The 21,724-nt window shown below is 43.4% G+C and overlaps 1 protein-coding gene across 3 annotated transcripts; it reads right to left on the reverse strand.

Moving 5' to 3' along the window:
- Positions 1-72: 72 nt before the first annotated feature.
- On the reverse strand, positions 73-20,576 carry LOC122399210 (protein yippee-like 1). 3 transcript variants are annotated; one of them, XM_043399714.1, is made up of 5 exons: positions 20,355-20,576; positions 2,625-3,020; positions 2,435-2,478; positions 1,912-2,020; positions 73-1,385 (listed from the first exon to the last, which is right to left on the reverse strand). In XM_043399714.1, the coding sequence occupies exons 2-5, from the start codon at positions 2,724-2,726 to the stop codon at positions 1,296-1,298; spliced, it is 345 nt and encodes a 114-aa protein (XP_043255649.1). In that variant the 5' UTR covers positions 2,727-3,020; positions 20,355-20,576; the 3' UTR covers positions 73-1,295. The 3 variants fall into 3 exon arrangements, with proteins under 3 accessions (XP_043255649.1, XP_043255650.1, XP_043255651.1); XM_043399715.1 differs by lacking the exon at positions 20,355-20,576 and adding an exon at positions 17,231-17,978; XM_043399716.1 differs by lacking the exon at positions 20,355-20,576 and adding an exon at positions 4,320-5,199.
- Positions 20,577-21,724: the final 1,148 nt, after the last annotated feature.

Genomic DNA, 21,724 nt, shown 5'->3' on the forward strand with positions numbered 1-21,724 from the left:
AATGAGATCGATTATTAAAAAGTAATGAGCAATTACCTTGTTCCGTTTTTTTTTTTTTTTTTTTTTCTTTTAAACCTCTTCTTTTTTTTTTCATTTACTTTTAATATATCATAGAGCGTGCATAGGAAGGCGCAGTCCAAATGATTTTTCACAACAAAAATATTATTCAGTCATACCACACCCTGCGAGAGCCGACGAAAAAACGTGAACATGTTAGAATTACGGTACGTTTCTTTTTTTTTTTTCCATTTTTTGTTTCTCTTGACTAACAGTAATGGCGACTGGCAGACAAACAGACAAGTTTGGCAGGCATGGTGAACATAAAAATCAAACATGTACACGCGACACGAGTTTACCAGACCTTTCCTTTCTATCCTATCATCACTCTCATTCTCTGCTTCTCTCAACATCATTAACTCTTACGTATTCCTTAGTTTCTATGTCCATGAGGTCCTATAATATTATAACATAGGCTTTAGTACGCTATATCGTAAGCTATACTAAAAACTACCCACCGCTGCGTCGCCAACTACACGCGGCGCAGCAATTTTTCTTAATTAATATTAGGAATATCGGCAGTGAAATTCCAATGATAGACGCGGCAGGCAGGCGGTCAGTCCAGCAATGTCTGTGGGCACTTGCGCTGCTCCCGGGTGCATAACGGATTAAAACTGATCGATCGGGGTGCCCCGCGCGATAATTTTTACCATTTATCGTCGACATTCGCGCGAAAAACGTCTTGCGAGGATGAATGAATTTAAAAATTAGGTGGGGCACCCCACTGTTCGAACAGAGCGATCTCGGATCCTTATTCTCTCCACCATGGCACCATCATCGTCATCATATTCACCATCGCTTCGTAACGTCATCTCGGTCTTATACTCTATCGTTTGTTTCTTTTTTTTGTTTGTTTGTTTTCTTTTCTTCTTCCTCTTCTTCTTCTTTTTTTTTTTTTTTTTGTTAGTTTTTTGTTTTTTGAAAAATAATTTCTTTACAATACTTCTTCGTGTGTCCGATCCGCGACGCAGCGGATCGCCAGTGTCATCGCTTGTTGCTCGATGAATCGATCGGAAAGAACGAAAAACAGCGTCGAATTGTCCGAAACATAAAAAGTTACTAAGATTACAAATCACAAATGAAATCACAGACTTTCGTTGGTGGTTTGACAGAGGGGAGGGGGCCGCACATTGCAATTAGAACAACATTGTAGGCGTGTCGTCGTCGTCGTCATCGGGGAAAGTTTGTCGGGTGTTTCTGCATCGGGGTGAACATCCGTTGTCCTGCCCCTGGACGATTTATTCCCACCCATTCTCCTTGATCATGTGAGCAAGCTCGATTATAAACTTGCCCTCTTTATACTTCTGACTTGACTCGAACGCGTGCTCCTGGAATATTTCAACCGTTATAAACATAACACGTACACGTTACAAGCAAAAAGATAGCGCGCAGGATGTCCACAGGTTAACCACGGCGCATCCTGTATATACAGGGTGGGACACTTCTGAATAACTTGGCTGCTATTGGTGATAGGAAAAAATTAGTTGGTATCGAGGGTACGAAGGTTTTGTTACTTACATCCTGATGGAGTATTAGACGAATACAATGATTTATGGAAAATAATTTACTTTGAGGAAATGATCAAGCACCCGTTGATTTATTTATCTAACAGTAATACACGACTAATATGAGTGTTCAAAATGGTGACCTTGAACACTATCACCCAATAGCAGCCAAAGTTATTCAGGTGGCCGGTGTTAAGTACCTCACCCTGTACAAGCATGCCTAATGATGTTAACATGTATAATAAAATATTTATTCTCTGTAATGCATCGTACAAAATATGACAAAATGTGCTATCTTTTTGCCCCCGGGGGTGCAGGATAACGCTCATTCGGGAGAGCAAAAACTCACGTATTTCCACCCAAGGGTGGTCTTGCAACATTCGCAGTAAATATCAGCGACGGCATGAAGGCCAGTCAACAGAACTCGCTCCTCCGCAGGACCACAGCCCACATTCACTCTAAAATAACAAAGAGACATCTTTATTGCGGCTGTTCGCGCACACGTTAACATACAAAAGCGTAAATAAATATTCGACGCGTCTTCCACGGATTGAAATTGATGCCGCAATATTCATCTTGACCGAGAAATCAATTTTTGATGGATTTTTGCGAGAAGACGGTTCGTTGGAGAGATGAATACGCAAAGAAAAAAAAATAAAAAAATAAAAAAATTATGGTTACGTTTCAAAGTCAGGATGAACGTTGCAGTGCTTTTGCACAGTTTGCGAAAAAACTGCGGACGGACAGTTTTATTATTTGCACCCTGTAGAGCGCATCAAGAGCGACACACGAGTTCCTCGGGTAGAATAACGTGTCCTACTTTCTACGACGATTCGATCTCGGGCTGCGAGGGCAGGCATTAGCATACTTACACGGAATTAAAGAGATAGGCACGACCTTGACTGCCCTGGAAGGACTGCAAATCGAAAAGGAAAAACCGTGTTAGCGTTGCGTTACCGGTCGAACACTGTGTGAACACGGTGTATATATATGTATATATAACTGAGAGCGGAAGAAGTGAATGCGAGAAGTCAGTCCGTTACCTGATCTATCACGGCTCACCTTAGAGATGAGTTCGTCGTGGTTGGCGAGGTGAGCACGGCAGTGAATGCACGAGTAAGTGCGGTGACACGAGGGCAGGTACGCTTGAAAAGTTTTGACCATGATGGCGTGTCCAAGCAAGCAAAGAGACCTCTTCCTCTTGCCCTTGTCGTCGTCTTCTTTTTTTCTTTGTCGTCGTCGTCGTCGCTGTCGTCGTTCTCCTCTACTCCGCTTATCAAGTGTCGTCGAGACGCTTTTCTCCCGTGTGTGGCGAACGTCTGGCCGTTAACCAGCGACGATTATTGAATTGAATTTCTTCCAATCGCGGGGTGGTGGTGCAATAGTGGCCCCGTTCACCGCCGCTTCGTACTCCGATCAGCTGTTGAGCTGGTTCAGACAGCGCCGGTTCGGGGACACCTGTGAACCGATTTTTTATTTCTTTCATTTCCCGTCTAACCGCGCCTTTCAAAAGAAAACCGGTATCAAAAAATATAGGGGGGAAAGCATTCCCTTTGCGATGACACCTTTAAAGTTGATCTACGATTATTTGTTGACAAGTTATAGTACTTTGAATGGAAAGCATGGACTCTTTTATGGGTAGCGTCGGCCCTGCACACCAAGTATCCCCACTACTCGCGGCCCCGTGTGTTCCTAACCTCACTTATTGCTTAGCAACCGAGTTTTAATTTCTTTCATTTCCCGTCCAGTCTCGCGTTGGAACGAATTTCGAAAGAAAACAGGTATACAAAAAAATAAGGGGAAAGTCCTTCCCTTTGCAATGACATCTTTAAAATTGATTTACGATTTTTTGTTGCCAAGTTATAATACTTTGAAAGGAAAGCTTGACGTCTTTTATGGGTAGCGTCGGCCCTGCACACCAAGTATCCCCACTACTTGCGGCCCCATGTGTTCCTAACCTTACTTATTGCTTAGCAACCATCCCCTCTATCCGTTCGACACTACGCAATAAACGTGGCTCGCATGCTGTAATCGAGGTCCTACCGAATTACAATCAGAGACTCGATACTGATATGATTATCGTTAAAACGAAATAAATACCGGTATCGTGTCGGTATTTCGAGTGCGAAAATTGTCCGATATCTTCGTTTGTTTGTATTCCATATTATCGATTTGTTACCGAGCGCTATCCCATTCTAGCATACGACGAACTAATAAAATAAAATTTGTTGTAAAATAAAAGGTGGTACCGATTGGGGGTAACTAGTTTTGGTTTAAGGTGTAAGAGCACTGTAAAAATCTGAATAATATTCAAGAATGTTATTAACCATGTCGTTAAGTGTTGAAAAAAAAATATTCAAAACTAGTGCAAAATGACGCAAATGTGTATCTGGAAAAAAAAAGAAAAAATTTATATAATACGTAGGGGATTTTTGAAACAATTTTTGATTGACAAGTATTTGAAGTAGAAAGTTCAATTTTGTTCAAAAAATAGAGCGCCTCAAATTCAAAACACGCTTCACGAGAATGGCTGCAACGCCATCATTTTGCACTATTTTTGAATATTTTTTTTTTAACACTTAACGACATGATTAATAACATTCTCGAATATTACTATCTTGTTACTTTTCCATCCATAAAAAAAAACGCTTTATTACAGAGAAACCGAAAAAGTAATAATACAATAAGATTTGTTCCGTGCCGCGAAATAATAAAGTCTGCGAAAAATACTACTGCAGCGAGCGTGTTTAACATTACCTACTAGCACGCCCACGATGACGACCACTTCGTTGGGATCGTCGTCGTCTGATCTAACGCTCCGACGGTCAATCTGATCGTGAATCTCCTGAAGGAGATGACGTCAAGAGGAATTCGTTGGAGCGAACCAAGATCAGCGAAGCATCGTGGAACGAACGCGCGCGAGACGGATAAATAACATTCGCGTACAAAAGATAGCCGGGCGCTGGCGTTATTTGCTCAAAGAGCGTATTCGCGATTGCGACGCTTACGCACAGAAATCTGCAAGGGTGGGGCATTTTTCTAATTTCTCTCTTCCCCTCGCGCGCGCGAAGAGAAAAAAAAAAAACGTAGCTTTGTTCGTAAGAAATTTGTCGCACCACGGGCCACTGTGCGTCGCCCGAAGGACCGTAACGTTCGACGGCGGATTAAAAATAAAGACGAATATTGGCTCCCGCGCGCGTGTGGTCCCCTTCGGAATCAGTTTTCGCCGCGCGCTCGCTATTTACCCGCTATCGTGTATATTTATTCCGCAACTATCAGTTTCAAGTTATTTATAACGGCCTGTTAAATAACACGCCGCCGAGCGTCAAACAGCAACGACGCGGCTCGCTGCGTTACCGCGAAGGAAAAAACTCCGAATGCGCGTCGATGTGGCTGACGGGGGGGGCGAAGAGGATCACGCCGAGAGAAAGAACAGATAACGTACGGGTATATCCATAAAAATAATGGCGCGACGGGGCAGCGGTGAACAGAAATGCTGCTCGGAACGTTTTGAAGCGCAATAGCATCGATGTTACTCTTTCCGTATCGAGCGACGCCACGTGCTGGCGCGTGTTCAAACAAAGAAAAGAGACAAGGTCTTTATTATGATGCGCCTGAAGAGAGGTTTCTTCTTTATAAGGACGGAGGAAGTGCGGAGGTATTCTCCCTACCCCTCTCCATCCGTCGAGTCTTTCGAATCTCTAGCTCCCCCATTCTTTTTGTTCTTGGGGTTCGGGAGTTGGATTTATCCACATTTCGATAATTACTGTAATCTATTACCGAAACTAATTATAGTAATCATAATCATTAACCCCTTGACGTACAATTACGTGTCTGACTCGTCATAAGCTTATCTCAAGTTTCACGATAACGAAGTTACGTTCGTCATGAAGTCTAACATATTGAAATGTACACGTTTTCCCATACGCGAGTATGTGTAAATACTAGTAGCAATATCATACATGTTATAGGTATTGTGTACAATTTCACACGTGTTTCTTTTCATTTATTCGAAATATAACCTAGGCCTAACCCTGACCATCGGTTCCTAACCGTTTGCCAAATCTTCTCGTGTTTTCATTCCTAGCCAGAGATGCGACTGACCAATACCATTGATTCGGTATCACGTGGCTTTATGTACCTCAGACCTCTGCCAGAAATAAAGACACTTCTCGAACAGAAAATTACCTCAAATGTATCTGATCTCGACCACGAAACGATACGTGAATATCCTCTAACGTGTAATCGTTACGTTCTATCGAAACGATCCAGAAACACAAAGGAGGGAAAGAAATATAAACATCGACGTTTACGATTCAGTTCAAGGACTCGTAATTAAAATATATCATTAATATGAATGAAGACTTGTACAATTGTAATCGTCGTGTGTTAAACGTGTACCGCGTACCCGAGTCACGTGGTTGCATACGTTTATATGTACACAAACAAAGGCGAGACAAGGCCTTTGTTTTGTTATACCGAAGACGGAATAACGAACGTTCTTTATAAGGATAGAAGAAGAACGGCAACCTCCTCCTCTTGTTTGGATTTGGTCGCCAGACGTTTTTTGCGGCTTTAACCCCCCCCCGTTCGTCTGTCGGTTCCACCATTCCTTCTGCGCTCCTGCTACGTGTGTCGTATCCTTTTCTTTGTCCGTGTGTTCCGTCTTTGTCCCTTTCTTTCCTTTTCGCTTCAACTTGGATCAATCGAAACAATGATTCGCGACGGCCTTGCGATAACGGTACTATACTTTCCAGGCTTATGGCAGTGCAGAATTAGCACTCTCGAGTGCCGGGTACGTTTCCTGTTGTATTATCTGCGACGCGTGCTAGTCACTCCAAAGATAATACAAAAAAATGGTGCAAATAAGAACGAACGTTCTTCGCGATGATTTCTCGAAACAATTTCTTATCTATTTTCTGCGTGGTTTGCAGTTCAACTCTTTGGGGCACGCTGGGATTAAAAGTGTCCCACCTTTTTGATGCACCGTAATGCATGGTGGGACATTTTTAATTAGCTACATGTGCATTGGTTTATATTTCGTCTTATTCACGTAAAGCAGCTGGCAATAGCTTCGACAAATGTTACAAATGTATTCAACATGCCAATACAGGTTCATTTTTTATTAATAAAAATGTACCAATTTTGTTTAATTTAAAACACAATGAAATTTTAATGCAACATGGGCCTATTTTATTATCTGAAATCCTGTGCGGCAAAGAGTTAAACGCGACTGCTCGAGTAAGTGTCCTTAGTTGACCCGAAACGGTATAACACTGCAGAAAGTAAATTGACGGAACGATCCAATCTACGTCGTCCTTTTAACGCGTCGGGGCTCCAATCAGTCTGGCCAGACCGAAAGTATACGTGTCGCAGACGCGACTTATACACGTGCATACATTTGAAACATTTATTGTTTTGCACGGCGGTATTCCGAAATGAAATGCAAAACTTTGCGAAACCCCGACTTTGTATTTAAAGCAGGAGGTTCAAAAGGTTCCGAAAGACTGTGGCACGATGAGTCAGAAAATCACCACGCGAATATACGTGCACGTATCTAAAAAAAGAAAGCGTCAATTCATTCGTTTGCACGAGTACTCTTGGTGTACTTAACCTTATCAATGACCTAACCTATATTGCAAAAGTCTTCGAGCTCCGATCTGTAGCGTGCATATACAGTGATTTGTTACGCGTGTACGCGTACGTTCGAATGTAAAAATGTTTCTTGGGCTTCGTACATCCTTGAACACGACGACTGCATTCAAGTCCCGTGCAAAATCATGGCGCGCGGCAGTCAGTTCGTCGGCCGCGGGCTGCGAATCCGCAGAAAGAAGTTTCCCGACGAATTGTCGGGGAACAAAGAGATGGAACGTCCGAGTCAATACACGGCCCAAGGTCATTGCTACCCGTCGCCGACGCATCCCCGGTATTTCCGATTTTCTTCTCATCCTTTTTTTCCGTCCCGTGCAGTCTGCCCGCGCGCGCGCGCCGCCGCCTGCCCGCCTCGCCAACGAATAAGACACGAAGAATTCAAACGAAAGCCCCTGCGCGGACGTCTGTCGTCCGGTATCTTCGCGCGGACGCTTTGTTTTTCCACCTGGCGTTCCGTGTTCGACACACGTGCGATCGGCGTATCCGTTTCAGATCCAAGTGTTCCAGCAGAAAACACGTGTCAACCAGCCAACCACGCGCAACACGAGCGAAGAAAAATGTGCACGGTTCGCTCTCGAAAACTTTAATTGCGTAGAAAAGGAACTTGCGCGGAGTCGACGCACGTTCCCGATCGCGTGAGTGACTCACCGTCGGTAACCCGCAATTCTTTTTAAAACGATCGTATATATTCTACCTACCTTCGACGTTACGAACAAAAAGCGCCGGAAAGGAAGCCGGAAACCGTCGGAAGATTCTGGCAGCGGCTTCGAATTCGAGGCAATTCGAAACAATTAATGTAAGATTTTTATCTGTTTGTCGAGGTCTTGTCGCGGCCCGTGAATTTCTCACGACCCTGAACCTGCCGCTGAGTCAAGTAGAAAAATGAATGCGCATTTTGGTGCAACGATAAGATAATCGAACGAGGTTCGTCGATATTGACATTGGCAGAAATGTCGACACACGAATTTTATGGAAATTTAGATGTTTTCGTAGGCATTGGACAAAGCGAAAGATTTGATATGCTGCACGATTATCGAACAAACAAACCGAAAGACGTAAACATTTGCGGTCGCATTAAAGGCCATTCGAAGTCTGAGTAGGAACAATTTTGGGCAGTGGTTCTTAACCTGTGTGTTGGTGGATATGTAGATATCTAGGGGCCCACGACACCTGCACATACAAGTTCCAAGCTTATCACTACGACTGTTCCGAGACGTAGTGATAAAAGCTGATATTTAGAAATTTTCAAACGCTGAAAGAAGTACTTTGTCAAGGTGGAGTAGAAATGTACAATTCCCTAAACAATTATTCTTATCTCGTTATTCCGAAGAAGATTGCACAGGAATCCGTAAAAAAAGTGAGGTTAAGAACCACTGATTCAGGGTCAATGAAAATATAACTCCCGAGTACGAAAAACAACGGTAGCGTCGTGACGAACGTAATAAAGAATCGAAAGCGCGACAACAATGAGCGTCGATTAAAATGGCGTTACAAAAATATTAACGATTGACAGAGAAATCAAACGATCGATACGGATACCGGGCTTCTATCTTATCAATTTATTTCCACGCTCAAGAAGTTTTTGTCTCGGTCGACCTTAGTATCAATGTCACACGGCGAATATTCTCGTAAGACTGCGTATTGACGATGATAGAATAAACTAAGGTTATTAATTGCTCAATCGAGTTCGCTAAGGAGAGGCTTCTGATTCGATATAAATAACGAAGATAAAACGACAGTCGGTATAACGATGTTCGATGGAGCTTCCATCGGCATTATTGCACAATCTTCCCGCGGAGGATTGAATCGGTGCGGAAGGTAACAACATTATACGAAAATTTCGTTATCCCTCGTTTTTACCGTCGATAAGTTCACGTTTGCGCGATGAATTTGACCACCCGGGACTCGATTGGTAATTCCATCGACAACGACATTATCCAAGGCTCTTAGGAACATTTTGAAATTCTTTTAAATCATCCGCTTTGGAATTAATAATTTCTTACTGTACTTTGTTGGCCGTCCGTTTGTACTGACCACCGTAAGTCAAGTGACGCCGAATGAATTATTCCGACAGAACCATAAATTGAAGCGATCGTAAAGGTTCATGAAGCGTCGTTAAATAACACTTATATTAACGATCGGGCACGCGTGCAGACAGAAAAACAGTTTCGATCGCAGAAAATGTGACCGTTACTGTAATAATATACGCGTGCATATGGCTGTCGGCCAACGGTACAAAAATTCTCGTTACGTCTAATTTCATCCCGAAGGCGGCGCGCCGAGATCTTCCGCGTTCGAATTATACATATTACCGCTGTCCTTTCATTGAACGCGAAGGCGCGATCGTTTTCGACTGAACTTCGTTCGAGCAACACAGTCGACGACACCGCGCGGTAACATGATACAAATGCACGCGATTATACGAGACGCTGCAGCAGCGAAATCTTTATCGAGCGGATTAAGCAGGAACTATCGAAGTTCATGGATTCACGTAGCACCTGTTCCAAGGATTCGGAATAAACGGTTGCCCCGACAAAGGGCCCATTTACTATCATCGAACTGAAACGAAAACTAGAAAGTCTCGGCGGCGACGTTCAAGTTTACATTTAAGAGCGAACGCGTTTGCTTCGCGTGAATTGCACACCGTTCAAAAGCGAATACGAATGCTAACGAACGCTTGTTCGAACCGTTCTAGAATTCGAAGATAAGTAATACAATTTTCGGTGCCGGGTTCTAAATATCGCCGGATAACATTGCTCGGAAACACGGTCTCTCTTTCATAATACCGGTCGAAACGAAAGTTGCATGCAAAGCAGCCTGCCCCACGTGTCATGGCGGCGCTGAATGAGCCTTTAATTGCAAAGATCGACTATTATTCAGGCCTCCGGTACCCGATACGACGTAAAACCACGAATACGATAATACCGCCCGGCACAGACGGCGTTATACATTGATAAGACTACTTCCGTGACAGAAAATAATCCGAGGATCTAGATGCACCTGATAGTGTGCATGCAAAAACGGCCCTCGCGCGAGCAAGACTTATATTCGTCGAACATGAATTTTCCATGTGGTGCCATCTATAACTAACTATCCGAAATTATGGGTTACCATAAATAGACGTACGTAACGCGACATGGAAATGTCAATGTTTCGAACCGATATCTGGGCGAGACATTATTTCCTTTCTAACCTTAAAATATTCTGCTCTCGATGCGTCTATTTGTCCTTTTAACGTAATAGCTACTAACGATACGATTGTCAAAATTTCTTAAACACTGATTTTTGCTTATCTTGCGAGATAAGCGTGGTATTAGGTTGCCCCAGAAAATATTGCGCATTATGGTCGCTTTGTCTTCCTAGTTATTTTTAAACTGTCTATCAAAACGAAGCATGTATATATCAATACATCGTTAAGAAACTCTTTTCGCATCGATCGCGAAAACAACGCGTGTATTTACATTTTGTCTTCCGTTGCTTTGCGTCATTATTGGAAACCAAAACTATAATTCTATAATTAAAGCTATAATACACCGGAGTGTATAGACCAGACTTTGCCGCCATCAAACGCGACTGTCTATACACGTTCGCACCCAAGAAACCAGCACGACGAAGAGGAATGCAATTGCTCTCGCATCAAATGCAAAACATTATAAATAAATTTAAACGTGCAATATTTTTCGGGACATTCTCAATCTGAATAATTTTCCGTCGCTGATCAGTATCGTCTGCCGCGTTGCGAATGATAAACCACCCTAGCGCGATTTCACGGATATCCCCCCGTTGCACAAAATGGACACAGACACGCCTCGAAATTCTGTCGACGTGCACTGTTTACGTTAGCATCGGAGACGGTATTTTGACGCGCGCGATATACGCGTTAAAACCTCTCCGCCGTGCGATAAAGAAAGAAACTACGCAACAGACGCCGCTCGTCGCCTTTCTTCATCGTAAATGTTTGTGTTTACAGTGGTACTTTGTATTCAAAGTGTAGGTATTCGTTGTTTACGCCCGAGAGGGGGCGATCGACGCAATTCCGATGTAAACTGCTACGCACGATGCGCGAAGGGGGCTGATTTACATCGCAAGAATATCTACGATCCTTTGTATCGCCCATTCGTTGCGATCATTTGTGCACCGTGCGCGCACCTTTTGTCAAGCGTTGAACTTCGCATCTGGAGCGCGTATTTCCCACCATCGGTTTTTACTGGCTAGATACGAGCCGCAGACCAAGATAATGCATATGAATGAACCTGTCTGTCTTATAAACCGTTTCGTTTCTGATTTATGTCGCGGTGATTTTTCTAACCAATAACTAATCGATCGAACGTTTTACAAGAGGTTGTTCTGTTTAATTTAAACGCGTTGTTACCACGCCCCCTAGGTACAATTTTCAAAAGTAATTTTTTGCTGTCGCTGAAAACAGATCGTTTAACGTTCGTGCGGATCTGATCGGCGTGCTTCGCGTGTCGGAAGATCTGTGTGTTTTTCAAGGAAAAGGTCAGTTTGCAAAGGTCGAGAGACGTAGATACACCGATCCATCGTGAACGTCGAGCAAAATGTAACAGTATCGCGAGCCATTTAACGAACGTTTGCTAAATCTTCGTGATCTTGTTTTTTTTTTTTTTTCCTATTACGTTGTAACATAAAGACGTCGATCCACGTCCCCTGTGTGTAACGCGTTGAGGCCGTATCACCGCGTACCGCCTTCCATGCGATATGCAATAGAAAACATTTTGTCAATACACGCGATGACGCGTGGAGTCGCGACTGTATTGCATGACCCGCGATGCGTGTTCGGTCGACCGTGGGTCAGACACGTGATCGCCTTCTCGCGAAATACCATACTATTCACGATCATCTATTTAACCCTTCCCGTACAGGGTTAGTTGTTGAAAAGAGTTTATCGATTGTCGCCGCGTATACCGAACCACCAGCTGCACCGATGAGTCTTTCGCTTTCATCGATCTTTTTTCCTTTTTTTTTTTTCGCCACGAGATTACAGATGTCTTCGCTTATCGCGGGGCCGTCGTAATCTGTCATCGCTCGCTCTACGTCGAATCGTAAACACAACTACGCGAATAAAATGAAACCATTGTCGTGGAAATAAGAAAGATATTGTATACAGGGTGTCCGGCCAATAATGGGAAAAATTTTAACGGGAGATTCCAGAGGCCAAAATAAGACGAAAATCGAGAATACCAATTTGTTGATGGAGGCTTCGTTAAAAAGTTATTAACTTTTAAAGTTCCGCCTTTGCTGAATTTTTTTCTCGATAATGCGCAGGATTTTGGGGGTATCTCTATTCACCAAAAATGATTGTAATTGACCCCCGCAATCGAAAATAATTTTTCCAAAACGATTTGAAATTTTTTTTTCCGTCGAAAAATTTCACTTTCACGAATTTTTTTCTAGATAGTGGGTAGGATTTCGGGGGTATCTCTATTCACCAAAAATGATTGTAATTGACCCCCGCAATCGAAAATAATTTTTCCAAAACGATTTGAAATTTTTTTTTTCCGGCGAAAAATTTCACTTTCTCGAATTTTTTTCTAGACAGTGGGTAGGATTTCGGGTGTATGTCTATTCACCAAAAATGTTTATAATTGACCCCCGCAATCGAAAATAATTTTTCCAAAACGATTTGAAATTGTTTTTTTCCGTCGAAAAATTTCACTTTCTCGAATTTTTTTCTAGACAGTGGGTAGGATTTCGGGGGTATCTCTATTCACTAAAAATGATTGTAATTGACCCCCGCGACCAAAAATAATTTTTCTAGAACGATTTGAAATTTTTGAATTTAATTGTTAATAACTTTTTAACGAAGCCTCAGTCAAGAAATTGATATTCTTGATTTTCGTCTTATTTTTCCCAGGGGTGGCCGAACACCCTGTATACATACGCCACTCGAGCTATCAGCTGTCTGCTATAGACGATACGCAACAATTGACTTGTATAATCTGTGGCATTACAACGAGTCTTTCAATTATTACAGACTGTCCTATTTTAATTTTTTCCCGCCATTATCTCAGAATCTAGTGATTATTTAACACTAGATGGTCTACATCACAAACAATTATACGAATTAATTCCTTATTATGGGTCCCTTGCATTCGTTCGTCGTGTCTATTTTGCATCGAAAAAGTTCGTAAATATCCGCGTTCGTTTCGCGTTGTGCAACGGCCATGTTCTTTTTCGTGCGCGGGAAGATACGGCTTCAATACGTCACGCAGGCTGTTCGACGGATAAAGATCGCCTCGCTTGCGCGAGAGTCGAACGACGCTCGTAAAAGAATCAGATTTTATCAATTTTTCAAACGTATCGACCACTGGCAATTCCTATGAACGATTCGCGTCGCGGAACACGAAGCGAAAGAAAATATCGCGATTCGTTTAGACGGTAAAATAATCGATGTATCGCGCGTAGACGTTTCGCGGGGTCGAATAAAATAGTTGAACGTAACACAATCCAGATATCGGACGGACGGTCAGTTGTTTCCGCGAAACGTGCACCGCGATATTTATTTTTCTCTATTCCGCGAACCGAGCGCGGCCAACGGCGCGATAAATTTAAGATCGCGAAGTAGAAACCCAAAAATATTCGTGGATCGTTTCTGCGCACACGTCGGGGTAAACTGTGAAATCTCGACGTACGCCGCGCAGCACGGAGGACGCGATTAGAGCTGTGTGCAATATGTGTATCGTCGTATCCCCCGCGAGAACAATGACTCTAAAGAAGTCGACGTCGAGTTTTCCTCGCAACAAGTTTTGCATTACACGCGGGACTCGCCGAGCCGAGAAACGGCGTTCACTTAGCATGCAGATAACTCGTAAGGTGCAGCCGTTTTATAAATAATTCGCGCGGAGTTCTAAAACGACCAAGATTGTTGAACCACTGGCGAGAGATTGCACGCACGCACACTAAGTAATTATATACAATATAACGGTGCCGTGCACACAAACGTCAGAAAGAAACGAGCCACGATAACGATACGTTGTTGCTAGGAACGTTCTCTCCGGTTGTGTTGGTTCCACTGAGCCAACAAAAATATTTTAAACTCAACGTGGAAATATAATCGAGAGTATATTAGCCGTTTATTTGTTCGAGCGAGTAGTAACGTTTCCACTAACAAAATTATCCAAACAAGCAATCTTACATCATCCCTTCCTCTATGCATCGACTAATTAATATAATATGTATTGAAAATTCGCCCTACGAGCTACGGTAAACGAGAAGGTCCTGCGAGCGCCCCCTCTATCAGTTACCGTTAACCCTTTACACGACGCGCGTGTACCATCAATTCGTCAATTTATTTTCGTGGATCCTGCACACAACCGCGAGTCACGATAAAAGAAATTTTCAAACCCATCCAGCCGCGACAGGCAATGAGTCACGGAAAGCGACGTAAAAACGTTCGAATTCGTGATCATTGTGAATTGCGTAGTACAATAACGTTCCATGTGCGAACGAATGAATCACCCTTCCCAGCAAATCGCTAAACGACGATACAATAATATTCAGCTGGCGTCTTTTTGCCGTGACGATTTACATTACGACGAAGCGGCACGCAGTCATAATTAACGATCCGCGTGTGCCGGTAATTCGACGAAATAAGATAACGATGATGACAAGAGAATCCTAACCTAAATCTCTATCTTTCGTTCGCGTCCGAAGAAAAAGGCGATTACCGAATCCGTGGCACGCATACAGAGCAGCGCATCTCCGTTAACCGAAACCGATAAGGGAACACGATACAGTATTGTCTCTATAGAAGCGACGCTCTCGGGGCTCAACGCTCGGCTATATCGTGGACGAGAAACGATTCTTGATACTTTGTTGACGCCTACTGGAGGCGGCGAGTATAGAAAAGAACAGCGAGCATATGACAAAGAGGGACTGAGCGGCCGAGCATCGCCGAATTTGCTATCGCTTCCTTCGCTTCGGGTCGGCTGTAACGAAACACAGGCGATGTTTATGCGAGCCTATACGAAATCGGTGTTCTAATTCTGACTTCTACCTCTCTTGGTAGAGGTCGCAGAATGAAATACTGATTCTGTATAGGCTCGCGTAAACATCGCCTGTGTTTCGATACAGCCGACGTGGAGTCACTTGAGCGATGCATGCCTTTGATTTCTTATTGCGTTAGTAAATAGGACCTAAATTGTATATCGTATTTGGTGTCATTTTAATCAGAAAAGTGTCACGAATATGTTGATGAAGTTTGAAAAAAGGAAGAACAAAAATAAAGATGAATTTCGTTGTTGATTTAATATTGTATATGTACTAGTTAAATCGTGTCATAACTTCAGTACATATATGTATGTATCGATCGTTTACTGCAATAGTGATATAACCCGAAAAGATATACATAACTTGCGAATTTAAACTGTTTAACCAACTTATTTTACTCTGAGTTGTCTCACGATTTCGGCAAATAAATGATAGGTCAATTAAATTACAATTCCTTTTTTCAGATGAGGATACACTTTAAAGAAAGGTCAAATGTATATTATAATTTATGAAAAACAATAATAAAAATTATGTTGTACTTGATCTTAGTTAAATCAGAAAACTGTCACAGACATGTTAAAAGTTTCAAAACAAGAAAACGAAAAATAAAAAATTTGTATTATTGCATTAGTGTTGCCTTAGTAATTTGAGCCCGTATCGTATGACAATGTTCGACGACCGACTGTCAAACGCGCCGCTATCTTGGGGAACCGCCCATAGGAAGGCATACTCGCCGATACAGCGAGTGCTTAGTTCTAACGGTACGCAGTGGGGATAAGTAGAGGGGATATGATATTTGCCTATATCGTGGACGAGTTCCGAGCTTATATGGAGAAAATACTGTACTTCGGCGAAAGAAATTTTCAGATAGCGAAATACGTCTGGAAGCTGACGAAATAGATGGATTTAATAACGAACGGGTTTGCACAGATTGGATCGTACCCTTTATCTCGCGAACGAACGCGTGTCCGAGGCGTTCGTAAAAATCTTTGTCGCGTAACTTTGTTCGGCTATTTGCGGATATTACTGATAATAATGGGACGCGTATAAATGGCGAAGTCCATTCACTGTTCCGTGCGTTAATTAAAACGTTTCGTATCGTATAGACGATTACGACACGCGCACATGCATAAATAAACAATAAGGTTACGGTTTATTACGCTACACGGTGAAACGTGCTCGTTCTTAGACCAACTGCGCAGAACAGAGACTCCGGAATTAATTTGTATCGTCCGCGGTGGATTCGTATCCGTTTTTATACCGTTTCGTTTCGCGTCCTTCCCGTGTCTACGAACGTGTTACACAAGGATGGGTGGGGGTGGGAGGGAAGGAAAAAGTGTTTTCAATCTGTGCATCGGCGCTCGCGTTGCGCGCCGCCAAGTGAGTGTTTTTGTTTGATTTCACTCGCAGTTGACGAACCAATAATCGAAGCCGTACCATGCTGTACGTAAATATATCCGCGGGACACATATGTACGCGCCCTCGTACATGTTTACCCAAGTCTGGAACATGTACGTGTGTATATACGCTGGCAGGAAAAAACCGTGCACGGTAAAAGAAGGGAAGAGGCTAACGCATTTGATTGTCCAACTGGCTTGGGTGTCGGGTCACAGTTACTCGGAATAACGACTTGAAAGATTACGAATAAAGGCTACCTCTTAAAAACTTCTTTTTATTTAGCTTCCCTTTTCTTATTTGGTAATTCGTTTCGGACATTGGTTCCTTTTTGAGGTTAGAGAACCATATCGCGCAAATGGCCTGCAACGCGATAGAAAAATGAGAGGAGAAAACGTGCAAGAAAAAAAAGAAATTGAAGAAAATGCGAGGCGTAGTTGCATAGGTCACGCACGTACAACGAACCAGGCGCAGAGTGATAAATGATAATAGCGAGGTTTTTGATCGCGAGCCCCCACCACCACCGACGCCGAGTTTAATCAAGTGCGAGCGAAGAAAATAATACGCGTGGTCGTGCCTCGGCGATAAAATACGTTTTAACGGAAGTCTACCTGTGACGTATCGCTCTTCGATTAATGAATGGGGAATTCTCCATGGCCTGTCAGAATTCTCGACGCTCGTGTGACGAGTCCGTTCGTGGAATAAACACGTTCGTGCGAGATCTTTTGTACGTTGCTACGTGCTCCTCGGCGCGTACGGGATCCGGAACTCGCGCCACTGTTCATCACACTTTTTCTCACTGGACACTCGCAACGATGCAGAAAAAAATAAAAAAAAAAAAATGCGAAACGTACACACTCGTCACGTGCACGGTCAATAAATTTACGCGAAGACGGACGTTTGTGCAAGAGAAAAGGATCCGTGTCGATGATTAACACGTAGATCCGCCAAATACGGCGAGAGTATTTATATTTACGTTACACAAGTATTTATACGCGCGTCGTGTAACCCCTACGCTTCCATCCCAACCCGCGTGCAACTCATTGTCGGCAGGGGATAAGTTTAAAGATTGTAAGAGCCATTGCCCCCGTTGGCGTCGCACAGCGAGTGCCTCCGCTGGAAAAGAGCGGAGAAGAAAAAATAGGAGAAAAACAAGAGGGGCCCCCTTGGAGAGCGTTCTGGAACGTGCGTTGGCCAGCCTGGGTACGGTTCTATCTATCGCGTAGCCCAGCTGACAGCCCAATCAGCTGTAAACGTACACAAAAGCGTCGTCCAACAGGTCCACAAGTTCGCGCGAACGGAACTACGTATTTATCTTGCACAAAACGTCTCGTCGTGATCGCGATCCACGGATTAGAAAACTCGTACGAAACGAGTGCACCGAATCGTGGCACATTACGCGTCGATAACAATTATTAATTACTGCTAATTACCGTAATTTCGCGTTGAATTTCAAACGAAGTTGCACACCGATTGCAATAATGACGCTAGAAGAGTAATGCTTGTCGAAAGTGTTATATAATTTTTTTTTATATTAATATACGATGACAAAAAATTATTAAATAAAACTGCATTTATATGTATATGAGATAATCGTGAATTCGATGGAAGATTTGAGAGATTGACATAAAATCGCGTGCGGAAATCCCGTAGACGCGTTCGTCGACCGTGTTCGCGGAACGCCTATAAGCGTTCGTCGCACGCTTTGTGTCGATCGACTGGCCGGCCGAGCGCGCCCATAGCAACCAAAGGATTCCAGCTCGAGAAGCCATAGAAAATGGTTTTTCGTGAAGAAAGAGAAAGAGCAAGAGCGGTATCCGCGGAGCGTTCGCACGCGTGGCGACAGGCGGCAACGGTTAAAGAAACTTATTCGACAACGGTGGCTTTCCACGCTTCGAACGACGCGACTCTATCCAGACGGGAGTCGCGCGAAGCTACGCCACTGCAACTTAAATAAACACACCGGGAGAGGAACAAGCGCGGAGCAGCCAGCAGCTTCGAGTTTAGTTAATTCGGGTCATCGTCCTTCGTCACTCGTCGCGCATATTTAATTTTCCATGTAAGCGTCCTGACGACGACGGATGTCGCTTTCAAAGCGAATTGCACTTTAATATGCGCGCTTCGTGCGCATCCACGCACGCTGTGCTGTTCTCGGTCTATTAAATTCGAAAGGCGGCACACGACGAACGGGGAAGGCTCTGTCTCAAGAAACCGTAGTCGAATTACGATCGATAGGCAGAAGGAAAATAGACGGCCAGCGTCGGAATCGTTCCCATCCGGCGGGAACGATTTTAGCGAGTCGGTGTTTGCTGGCTTCGCCAAATATTTACGATAGAAAAATCGATCGCGGTTTGGTCGTCGGGAAACGCGGACAGAGAAGCGTTACGTCAATTCTCTCTGTCGCTGTCTTACCGCGGCTACACGCGACCGAGGGGAAAGGAGGGGGTGTCGTTGGGTATTATGTAGGTATTTTTTTTTTTTTTTTTTCCAGAACGATCGAAGCCTTCCGCATCACGGTAAGAAGAAAACACATCGCGGGAGAGTACACACGCGCGCATGGAAAGATAATACGGTTCGAAACATTTTTATGACGCGACGGTTGAATCAGCTGCGAGTGTGTACAAAACATAAGCCAGCGCGCATTATCTGGTGACATTGCCGGTTAAATGTCAGTGAAATTTATCGTCGTAAATGTGCGTACTATAACGCCGTTGACGTTACTGCACTGAGGTTAATAACAACGTCAAAAATATATACATATGTATATATATATATATAAATAAGTCGAAAGAAACGGGAAACAAGAAAATATGTCAATGGAAATGTAATTACATGTTCGACGAGTTCGCGAAGGTCTCGACGCGATTTATCAATTAACAACGAAATGAAAGATTCTTGTCTCACACGCACAAACACAGGCACACACACGCGCGTGAACACGCACACACATACGCGTGGACGTGACGACAGACCCGTTCGATATGGCAGATTTTGCACTGTTACCAAGTGGAAAAGTCCTGATTACGGTACAGGATCGCAATAAGACGTGAATGAAAGGAACACCAGTGAGAAAATTGTAACGACCGAGGTAACGGGAAAAATCGCGCAGAACGCCACAAAGCGACGGCCCTGATCTTCTCGTGTAAGGCAGCTGACAGGCCCCCGTCAGCTGAGAGCGTACACAAAGTCTGATGCCGTATGCGCACGTACATTTAATCTTCCTTCTATTTCCAAGGGAACGATCATCGTCGCACGAAACACATGTAGCACGATTTGGCCGAACACGATGCTGTCCCGATGGCCTGAATAATTGCACGCCAAGTGCAGGAAGACTTGGGAAAAAAAAAAATAGTATTGCGTCGTTCGAAGCACAGACCGAATGGGAAAAACAACACGAGCGTAAATTTCCTCGACCGCGTTACGATGTTACGGCCATCGATATCAGAGAAACTGGACGAGACATCGTACAAGATTAACGGGTTTCGCGTACGACGAGTCTTCGGACTGAGCCCAGGGGCATCGTCGATAACAATTTTCACCGTGGTTAAACGCGAACCGTTGCACTTTCGATTGTTTGTGGGACGTAGCGTTTCGCGGAACGGTTACGATCGGACCACAGCAAAATGGCAGTTGTGTGCAGGCACTAGCTCGGTCTTGTATTTACGTGGTGTTGTCAAAGCAAACAAAGAACGCGTGCATAAGAAGAGGGTGCATCAAAACGAGGGGTTTACGCACCTCCATATGCATCCGTGGCCGCGGCAACGAGCGACGACGCGTGTCCTCGGCCTCTTCTGCACCTCGAGCCTTTGATCACGGATCACGGTTCCTTCGTTTTCGCGAAATGCCGCAAACAACGACCACGACGACTCGTTTCGATCATCACTAACGCGAAACAGTCGCGTCCAGCGAGCACCGTACCGCTGATCGCCTCGGCGTCGTTCGATTTATTTCGGTTCGTCCGCAGGCGGGACGGTATACGATGACCTGTGCGCATGCGCCATCCGAGTTTCCATTTCTCTCCGGACATCGTCGCCAGAGATCGCTCGCGACAACATTACCTTTTTCCTTTCTTTGCTACGTTATCTGAATTGCAACGCGCGGGAAATTTCGGAACTGATATAACGATGCTATAAACTCTTAGAAAATGTGCGAGACAATCTAGCAAATTTGTGACTAGATAATTTTAATGAGGATACATGATACGAGTGCAAATGTGAATTTGATTGTACACGTTTGTGGTTTCAAAAATAGAAATACTAATTAATCGCGTACCCCATTTATTTTTTTTTTTTACATGTCTGGGCAGAATGTGATTTTGACATAATAATCCGTCTCTTGTACACGCAGGCAGGAATGCAAAAAAAAGGAACATCTTAAACGCGAGTATTGCACAAAAGGTAAAGCTCGTCTTACAATATATTATCGTCGAACTTTTTTTTCTTCTTTTTTACTTTAACGTAAATCTGGAAACGAACTGCGTGCTTGTATTTGTCTGGAAAAATATGATATGTGTTAAAACTATGTAGGAAAGCTACCTTTATTACTTCTTTCTTTTTTTTGCGCAGTTCTATCAACTATTACATATCTCTGACAAACTATTACAAAAGTTCGCTATTCCGAGAACATGTGAACGCCTTTCACGCATATCATTCCGATATTATAAAGTAAAAAAGTCTAAGTTGCGAACCTAGGAAAGCACGGAAGTTTAGAAATTGAAAGAGTACGGTTGTATAAAAAATGAAAATAAAATGTTTCACGGATTCAAAATGTGCTCGAATCTACGAATTCTTTAAATTATTAATGACCATTTAATGGAATATAAATTTTGTAATTCTCTTGCGCTCTTAATTCTCTTCAATTTGTTAAACAAATTGCACAAACCACGTAACGTAAAAATACGTTTATAGACACCATTCATTTTTATGCTCGGGCAGACCTACAATTTCAATGTCTCATAAATGCGCTGTCTGCCACCCTCTTCCTCTTTCTTGATACATTCTACATACTCATCTTTACCGATCACTCACACGATCAAACGTTTCTTTCGACTTTCACCATACAAGCACAGCATGAAGGATAACAAAGCAGTAGTACATAAAAAACTT

This window comes from Colletes gigas, unplaced genomic scaffold (genome assembly GCF_013123115.1).
Source record: "Colletes gigas isolate AHSC1104 unplaced genomic scaffold, ASM1312311v1 Colletes_gigas_Sc00012, whole genome shotgun sequence".
NCBI classification, from domain to species: domain Eukaryota; kingdom Metazoa; phylum Arthropoda; class Insecta; order Hymenoptera; family Colletidae; genus Colletes; species Colletes gigas.

Excerpts from the sequence above, each read along its gene's own strand:
- LOC122399210 (XM_043399714.1), bottom strand. The coding sequence starts at position 2,726 with ATGGTCAAAACTTTTCAAGCGTACCTGCCCTCGTGTCACCGCACTTAC. Across the intron at positions 2,479-2,624 it reads ACGACGAACTCATCTCTAAG|TCCTTCCAGGGCAGTCAAGG; the intron begins GTGAGCCGTGAT and ends TTCGATTTGCAG. Across the intron at positions 2,021-2,434 it reads GCCTATCTCTTTAATTCCGT|AGTGAATGTGGGCTGTGGTC; the intron begins GTAAGTATGCTA and ends TTGTTATTTTAG.